The sequence below is a fragment of the Centruroides sculpturatus genome, unplaced genomic scaffold, assembly GCF_000671375.1.
Source record: "Centruroides sculpturatus isolate CEXI.00-Female unplaced genomic scaffold, Cexi_2.0 scaffold334, whole genome shotgun sequence".
In the NCBI taxonomy this organism is placed as follows: domain Eukaryota; kingdom Metazoa; phylum Arthropoda; class Arachnida; order Scorpiones; family Buthidae; genus Centruroides; species Centruroides sculpturatus.
In genome coordinates, this window is record NW_019384688.1 from 168296 (window position 1) to 177885 (window position 9590).

The 9590-nt window shown below is 31.5% G+C and overlaps 1 protein-coding gene across 1 annotated transcript; it reads right to left on the minus strand.

The window, feature by feature from the left end:
• Positions 1-1104: 1104 nt before the first annotated feature.
• LOC111627102 (transmembrane protein FAM155A-like) lies at positions 1105-8737 on the minus strand. The gene is made up of 4 exons (XM_023370657.1): positions 7436-8737; positions 1934-2099; positions 1479-1852; positions 1105-1392 (listed from the first exon to the last, which is right to left on the minus strand). The coding sequence occupies exons 1-3, from the start codon at positions 8024-8026 to the stop codon at positions 1593-1595; spliced, it is 1017 nt and encodes a 338-aa protein (XP_023226425.1). The 5' UTR covers positions 8027-8737; the 3' UTR covers positions 1105-1392; positions 1479-1592.
• Between the last annotated feature and the right edge of the window lie 853 nt (positions 8738-9590).

The following is a 9590-nucleotide window of genomic DNA, read 5'->3' on the forward strand; positions in this document are numbered from 1 at the left end:
AAATGCGATAGCAAACAGCATCAAGATGGTAATTTGGTGTTGGAGGATAAAAACTCACTATGAAGCATTTATTTATTGTTTTTTTTATAATTTTGGTGAAAGCCTTGCAAGTTTTCTGAAATAAAACTTTAACAAAAATTACGAATACGACAACTCACTTTCGTCGATTAAAAAATGACACAATCTTTCCCATTTCTAGAGTGTTTTGACTTCGCCTAATCCGTATTCTTGAATGACAAAAAAAATTTTATGAAAATAAGAGAGGAAAACAAACTGCGTAACCGAAATCAAAAATGGGTCTATATCTGAACTCCGTATTAGTTATTTTAATTGATTTGCATTTGTTCTATTCTACAACTTTACACAGCACCAACGCAATATGGCTAATTGCATGAATAACATAACCAACCTAGGTGTATTTTTACCTATTGTTGCAAACAATGGTTTATATATATTTTTTTATAGTCGGAGCAATTGCCAGTCGGCATACAACTTGCAATATAAAGTTTCTGTCCATGTGCTCACGAAACGATGAAAACTGTAGCACAGATAAAATGTCCAAATCGTTGCTAACCAGTGGGAAGACTGTTTTCTATAAGTGATAACTTCATGTGTATCACGAATCCATCTAACTATTAGGTGGAAGTCGTATATATATATATTTATATTTATTTATTTATATATATTTTTTTAACTGGTCATCTTGCACCATCGGAGCAATTGATTGGATGACTATAGTCAATTCCAAATCTACAATATATGAATAACACAGCGGACATCAAAGACAGTGGAATGGTACCCGTGTCGTAACAAAGAAGACATCCATGAGATGAGGATAACAGATCCCCTTTATATTAACAGGTCTCGTAATACTTGTTAGGTGCTCTTTGTGTGACGTTGAACCGCTGGAAACATGAAGTATTCTTCTGACCACTTGTGTGGGGGAGTCACTGTACGAGTCGCACTATAGCAGGAACTGTAACATTCGTTAGATTATGAGATTGACACGATATTGAAAATAAGACAAAAATATATAGAAAAGCTTGAAACATTACACCTGAGTATAAGCGAGTTCAAACTTCAATTATCACTCTTGCTATGCTATTTTTTTTTTTCAAGGACTGCGATGTTTTCAACAATTATTATACGTTAATCAAATTTTGACAAAAAAAAGCTCCAAATCTAAGTTATTGCTGCTGTTTAAATTTATATACTTCTAATAAAAACTAGTAAGTTAGCAGCTTGAATATATACATATACATACAAGTAGCACTGAAATAAACTTCAAATTAGAAAAGGGGGAAAAAAAATTGTAATTGGTGACATTTTGTGTGAAAGTTTTGATTTTTCTTCTTGTAACATCCGTCTTCACTTTATAAATTTGCATAGGGACTAAAGAAAAATTTAAAACTGTTCAAAAAATTGTTTACAATAAAAAATTATAAGTCTTTGTTAATGTTTAGAAAGGAATTTCTTACCTTTGATGTCCCGCAATTTGATTAAGGACTGTCTGCTTCCAACATGCTTGTATCAGATCCTCCCCCAAAGGGAGACTCGCCATTGGTTACTTGATGTCTACCGCTAGAATAGCACTAAGGTGGTTTAACTGTCTGTGACGTAAAAGTCTGACTAGGTAGTAAATATAATAGGACAGAATTGCACAGAACGGTGATGTAAAAGATGAGGCGAGCATCCAGCGACGTGGCGCCACTGGTTACAGCCACTTCTTTGTTTTGGTCATCGCAAGACACTCCGACGCCTTCTTTATCAAAATTATCTGGGCCATAACACTGCTCGGGCTGTCCATACAACGAATTGGGCGTTATACTAGGATAGTCGGGTATATTGGGATCTAGAAAGCAGATTTAAAGCAGTGTATTTCCATTTGAGCCAGCGTAACGTTTGACATAGAATATGTACAATTAATATCTACCTATACATTTGAATACAGGTTCTCCAGCATACTGTTCTTTGACTCTTGGGTGGAAATACGGGCATCGCTGCTCCACCAAATGGCAATAGCTGCGACAAGGTTTCAACGGCTTTCCTCCGTTTTGGAAAGGAATTAACATGGAGCATATCCATTCTTTGTATGCTTTCTATAAGAAAAACAAAATATATATTATAATTTTATAAATTTATAATATAACATACAAAAAATAAATTCTCACATCAAGAAATAAGACCTGTCTTTGCAAAATATTAAAAAGAAAAGAGAAATAGCAAACATTAAAATTGAAATCTAGAATATTAAACAAATTATACATGGAGAGAAATTTTAATTTGGAATTCTATTCGGCTTTTCTTGTTGATAAATTCTCCCAAAGGATATGAAGAGTCAACTGTATTTCATTTGTAAACTCGCCAACTCGATCGATCAGTGCAGTTGGCAAATTCACTGAAGAAATTCAAAATGGCGGCATTGAAAAGTTTTTATGTCAGCCACTTACCAACGAAATAAATTGCATCTAATTAGGATCGTATATATAAACATATATTTTTATTTTTAAATAATTTTTCAAATAGCATGCGATATAATAAATTAATACAAATAACGTTTTTCTAATGAAAATTATTAATTCAATGTGTCATACACACGCTCCGAAATTTGCCTAAAACTCGGAATTAATTCAATCTTGAATAAAATCGCATTCTACGTAGTACAGTTTTGATTTATGTTTTAAGTCAAGGACATATCAAGGTCATTAAGTGATATAAAGGAGATATTTTTTAAATAGATTTTTTTAGGAAAATATATTATTACCTTACATTAAATAGCGCATCAATTGTAAATAACTGAATACCTGTTAGAAAAATATTAGAGGAAGTTTAAATCTTTCTGAACTCTGAACTCTTGAGATCTCAGTGGGGGAACAAGAAAGCAGGAAAAATCAGCGACATTTTAATATACTTTTGAGATAATATAAGAATAAAATAATTTTAAAAAATCCGATATTCTATGCTACAAGATGTAGAAGATTTATTGCTCCATCTTTAAAAATATGGCACAAAAACATCGAATTCGTTATTTAAAAAAATACTCGATAAAGGCAAATTATAGCATTTCTCTAATTAATATAAATTCCATAACATCCTAATCAATACAAAAATCACCTAATAATTACTTCAAATGAAGAGAAATCTTAATTATTTTCAGTTAAAATCTGTAAGCAAACATCGAAATTTCTACGAACATTCAAACTTATGATGCCACTGTTTGAATATTTCTGTAAATCTTAAATGAATAAGAATTAAATAAAACGTTTAATATTACAATAAAACACCAGAAAAATCAAAATTTATACAAAATTCTTTACATAAAACATTTTAAAAAACAACGGAAAACGTCACGCACCGTCAAAATCGACAGAATATGGCGAATAATTGGTTTATTTAGATTTTGCTATTTTTTAAATAATTAACTGGATCGTTCATTTTATTAATTAATTTAAAGTTTATTAAAAGTATCGTTAATCACAGGGTAATTTTTAATAATAATTATCTATGAACGACAAAAGAAATTTAAGAAAATGCGTAATATATTCATAACTTGACGTAATATTAAATATCGATAACTTTCGAAGGGATACGATTACAAAATCTAATAAAATATTAATTTCTGGCTTGAATGTACAGTATTTTATTTAATAATTTAAATTTTAGAATGTTAAAGCATAAATTAAGAGATAATTCCGCCATTTTTATTAATTTTAATCAACCAGAAAAATGGTAAATTAGAAAAATACAGTATATATACTGAAGTGGCTCCATTTTTAGTGTAAGTAAACATACCTCGGGCCACTTTCTGCCCCATTATATCGTAGATAAAAATTTGCTGTGCGACAAATCATGGCTTTTTATTTATCGGCGAATCCATTACTTTGAAACTAAGTTGCCCTCTTAAAAAGAAAAGAAAAAAAAAGGAAAAAATTGCATTTTCATGCTTTATTTAATTTTAATTCGCTTAAATTCGTTAAACCGCAACAAAAAAGAGTGCATTAATTAGGAATTAAGTGCAATTTAATCTCTTTTTTTTTTCATAATTATTATTTCGCTATTTTCCATTATAGAGGCGAAACTAACTGCAATTAATAATATATGTTCTTAAATATGTATAAACAGTGTACATCATCATTATATTGCAGTTTAAAAACATAACGCGCCATTTCTTTTCCTGGTTTATACTCAGAATTAAATTTATAAATTAATTTAATGAATTTTAACAATAAGTTTATGTAAGTGATTTTATAAAAATTAAATATTTAAAATGTAAGTGCGATACGTCAATAAATACCAATTAATTAGAATTCGTTACATCATTACGCTCCATAAAATTTCATACTTTGCAAACCTAAATTGATGAATGTTTCGAAGATGTTTAAAGAGGTGACAAAGGTGAAGTAATGTTTTTATTAAATTTATATTCACGCTCATTTAATAGATAAATGTCTTAGTTAAATAGTTACTCTTCCATTTGCCATATCGGAAAATCATTCGAGAAAAACATCGCATAAATGAGAACATAAGAAAACAATCTCCTGACTCCCATATCCCAATATAATTCACCAAGTCGACATACCAGCGTTTTGACGTTGGTTTTTTACATATTTAGCACACCTACTTCATGAAAGTTGATCATAAAAAGCCCTAAATTAAACTATTTAAACAAAAAAAAATTTACAATGAAATAAAATAGTCTCTAAACAGAATTGAGGTTTATTAGTAAAAGTAATAATGCACATTTTTATCTTAAAAAAAGGGGATAGATGTTGAATTCAGTCTTGTTGGCATTTGTTAATCAAGGAGATCTTTCTTAATACTACTTTATCCTGTCAAGAAGCAAATCTTTCTTGCGGAGAGTCACCTAGTAGGCCTATTTGTCACTCAATGCCATTAATTTCTAACAGAACAACCAGGCATTCTTACTTCATATCATCTATCCGATAACATTAAAACTGATATATTTTGCTTCAAGCCATTTTTAGCTTCTTATTAAAATTTAACGAACGACATCTTCAATTATTTAATGTTAGAAAATATACAAGCATTTATTTACTCTTTGTGATAAACAATTCTTTAAAATATAAACTTATCGCTTGATTTCTTTATAACAACAAATAAATGAATCATTGCTGATAACAATTAGCTTTACTGTTGCTTTAAACTATGCTATTTTTAAATACAATATTAAACTTTTTGGGTAAAATAAATTAATAAAATGTACAGTACCTAAGTAGGGCACGCAATATTTTCTTACCTTATCTACTTAATTAATCGTAAGTTTTGGTTAGAAAAAAGCGTTTTTATATTCTCTTAACTCGACCATTTCTGAAGTACATGTACAACTCTCCTTTTACAATGATAGATAATATCTGCAAGGCTTTTAAAGATTGATACCTAATCATATTTTTATGTCCTATGTCTAAAAATATTCTTCAATAAACTATTAACAAACATCGACGGGATATAAGTTTTCAATTTTTTAAAATACTAACTGCAAACTCTTCATAAAACATTCCCAATTTCCCAATAAAAAATAAAAATAATAAATTCAACAAAGTCATTTCAGAGCTTCTTTAACACACAAAATTACAAAACAATTAAATTTAATAATAATTTTTAAGCGTTATGAGAATTTATTAAATATTAAAAATATTCCTTATACAACTGAAATTTTAAGTAAATTTACATGATTTTTTTGTTTAAATTTATAAAAATAACATCTTGAAGATTTTACATTGAATTCAGTTTATGAAATGAATATTCGTCTTCCTTTTACTCGTATCCGTTTTTAAATATTGTTAAAATTAGCTTATTAATTTGGGTGTTTTGAAAGTTAAATAGGCGTTATATAATATGTTCATTCCTTTATACAAATATAAATAACTAGATTTTCAGTAAGACAAACGTAGCATGTGATGATATTCTTCATATAGCAGGTTTTTTTTATTAAGATAAACATAAAATAAAAGCTGAAAAGGGGGATTAAACTGTGAAAAATAATCATCTATTGTTCATTGCACACCGCTTAAACAGAGTTAAATTTGGAAGTATATTTCATATGACTCACTGTTTGTTTAAAGTAGTAAAACAGATCATGCTTGGAATTCAACATATTAGCTCACTGTCTACAGGATATTTCCTTTTCTGTAAATCTTTAAACAGTACAGAATCATATGGTGTTAACATTTCTGACATATTTCGGATTCCAAAAGTCTCTCTCTCTCCATTGCAAATGAATTTTAAATATATTTATATATTCAAAGTAGATTTTATTTAATAAAAACAACGAGTTTTAGAAAGAATTCTCTTTAAGATAGGCGTTATTTATAGTCTATTTATCATTGATTTTTGCGTTAATATATACAAATACTTAATACAAAACTAAACAGCGGGAGTCTGTTTCTTGGGGGCCTCAAGTGGATCCTGGAAAGGCATCCCCGCTGTTTAAGTATTAGTCCAGGTTTTTCTTAAAGCTATGATTTTGAGTAAGAAGTCTCATCCAATTTATAAAACAGTGGCCGATAATTATCGAAACTTTTCAACCCATTTTACTATAAAAATTTACTATTAAAAACTGCGTAAAAGTTTCGAAGTAAATTTCTACTTAAAAAATATATATTTCAACTGTTATAGTTTTAAATTAACTTAATAAAATTTATATCCAAAAGTGCATTTAAAGTAAGCATTGATATTTTATTATATTTTAGAGTTCTGCAAAATTAAATTACATTTTAACTCGAAGGAAAAAAAAATATCTGAGATATAAAGAATAAAACGACTTTAAAACGAGAGAAAATTTTAAAAAAAGAAGGAAAAAATATGAATTTTCTTGTTTAAAAATACCTTAATCTAATTATGAAATCATTTTCAAAGTACACGTGTTTTATAACCAAGTTCGTTAGCAATATCTAAAAATAGGAATGATGTTTAAAGGAGTCGAAAGTGATTCGTTTACATGGCTGTACTTCGTGTTTATTTAAATGCAAATTATAAATCCCATTAAAAATCATTACGTGCCTACTTATTGGGCAATATAAATCCACATTCGGTAAATCTGAAGTTATAAATCGTACAAATAAACACGATAAAGTCGATATTGTTATTGAAGATTTTTTCAAAATGTTTACGTGTTGTCGACGTCATTAATTGTGATATAATGTTTACTATTTTATCGATCAAACAACTAAAAAGGATGTAGAAATTTAAGTGAAAACAACGGGTTTAAACGTTTAAAAGAAATGTGTAATGGCAGTAGAATTGCGGTTAATTGATTATTGAGCGGATTATCCTGAAAAGAATACTTCGTGTCTGAACGAATACGTAATGCAGGTAAGGCGAAACGGCATTAAGCATTTTCAATTTGACCTTGACTGGTCGGTAAGCGGGTCAGAGTGCTTTATATTTTTTTTACGAAAGCAAAGTATACACTCACCTTGCACTGTACACAATCCCACTGTACAGAATACGTACTTTGACAATCGTACCTGGCCAACAAGGAATCGAATTGGCAAAGCATGACGTAAGCGGCATGGTCCATTTCTTGCAACTTTTTCAGATCATCACACGTTTCGTCGGTCATGTTGCCGTAGAACACATGTGCTAACGAGTAGTGAGCACAGAAACGTAAATGAATGGAATGAAGATTATCATTTTGCCATCCTCCGCACATCAGACTGTTTACAAGCTCATCGTTTATGTGAAGGCACTGGTGAAGCGGGACAAAGCGCCGCAGGTAGGTTTTCCAGTCGTGAGCACAAGACGTCATAGCGACACTGGGAACCTGGAACTGTGATTTACAAACGTGACTAAACTGATACGTCAATGGAAAAGGAATCCACGGATTGCGGAACTGTGGCGTGAAGACGTGTGACAGCCCGACGATAGTGGAAGCGGCCACATTGTCCATAATCACTATGGCGAAAAACAAGAGCGATGCTAAACATTTCCGCCATCTTTGTAACACATCCCGGTATGGCTTGACCACTGTTGAAGTGCCAATCCCATACTTACAAACCAATGACATAGTTCATTGAGAGATGAAAAAAGAGAAATGGAAGAGAAATCGTTAGCAGCGACGAACATTCGGAGTCATCATACTCCTTGTGATGTGACCCGATCACCAGAGCAGGAAGAGGGGTGTACATGGCCGGCCGCCCGCCTCCGGGAGGGTCCGGCGTTGGGAGCTAGCACCCCCGGACGGCCACCCGGTCGAGGCGGGCAGCGTCGTCACCCTTCACCCCAACTCCCCGGTACGTGTGAAAATGTGAGATCAATGAGCCCCAAACTACCCCAACGAGACCACCAACGCTTGTCGATCTATCGTCCCATGGGGCAGGGACCTCCCACATACCGATATCAGACCACCTTTTGTCCTTAGCACTACTTCTTTTCAGATGTCGCCATGTTGGAAGAAAATTCCCTTCCTCACCATCCGCAGAGATGTCGACGCATGCTCTCATCCAACGCAGCTACGGCAGTAATGGTCGACCCGACTGACTATCCACCCAACGACGTCTCCAACATCTACCCGCCTTCGACTATTATCTCCCGCTTCACTACCAAACGTCTGGATGCGATACTTGCGATCTTCGATGCAAAAAAACTGCAGAGTCGTCGACGTTGCATCCACTCGTTAAGATCGGCTTCGCCCTCGTCGCTACAGCAACATCTGCGCCCTCTCGCTCCAACACCTGCTGTGACGTATTCCCTCTCGCATCTGCCATTATTTTTCCAATTCGTTGACGTTAAAGCTTTTAACTTTCCTTAATCGCTTTTTTTCTTTCCATTTTACTTCAAATTAATTTATATCTTTCGTTTTCTTTCAATTATAATAACTTTCGAATATTTTAAAATATTCTAAAATTCGACGCATTTTTTTACACCAGGGACCATTTTTGGTGTGAAATTCATTAAAGTTATTTTAAAACGATAATAAAAAATTATATTATNTTAAACTAACTCTAAATTTATATTATATAAAAATTTATGCTGTTTTTAATATATAATTTGATTAAAATTAGCCGAAATTTATTGCAAATTTAATATTTTAAATAATGTTTGTTAATGTGATTTATATTTATTAAATTGGCATCTGTTTGAAATTTAATTGATACACGATAATTTATCATTGTTCTAGGTCTTTTAGGAGTATTAAAATTACTTTATAAACCTTGAGTAATCACGAGTACAATCATTACTATAGCAGCAATGATAGGAAAGTTTGCTATCATAACAGAACAGCTGGCGTTTTATTTCAACCCCCTTATTTTCAATGGCACTGTACTGTATATGAAAGATTTTTGCACCAATTGTTTATTTTTCTTTCGCTTTTAATATGTACGTTTACAAATGATAATAATTCGTTATAATTTCTATTCATTTTAATACTGAAGTATGAAAATAGGTAAATATATCACGATTCAAATTCTAAATATACGTTCGAGATAAAATTCATCCAATCGATTTTTCCAATAATGCATTTGCCTCACAAGCGGTTATTCCTGACTGCATGCTAGAGAAGATAGAACTAATCGGTTCAAAAATTCCAGATCGAATTGATATAGTTGGATTAACTATTTAAATACAGG

Excerpts from the sequence above, each read along its gene's own strand:
- LOC111627102 (XM_023370657.1), bottom strand. The coding sequence starts at position 8,026 with ATGTCATTGGTTTGTAAGTATGGGATTGGCACTTCAACAGTGGTCAAG. Across the intron at positions 2,100-7,435 it reads GGGATTGTGTACAGTGCAAG|AAAGCATACAAAGAATGGAT; the intron begins GTGAGTGTATAC and ends TTTTTCTTATAG. Across the intron at positions 1,853-1,933 it reads ACCTGTATTCAAATGTATAG|ATCCCAATATACCCGACTAT; the intron begins GTAGATATTAAT and ends TCTGCTTTCTAG.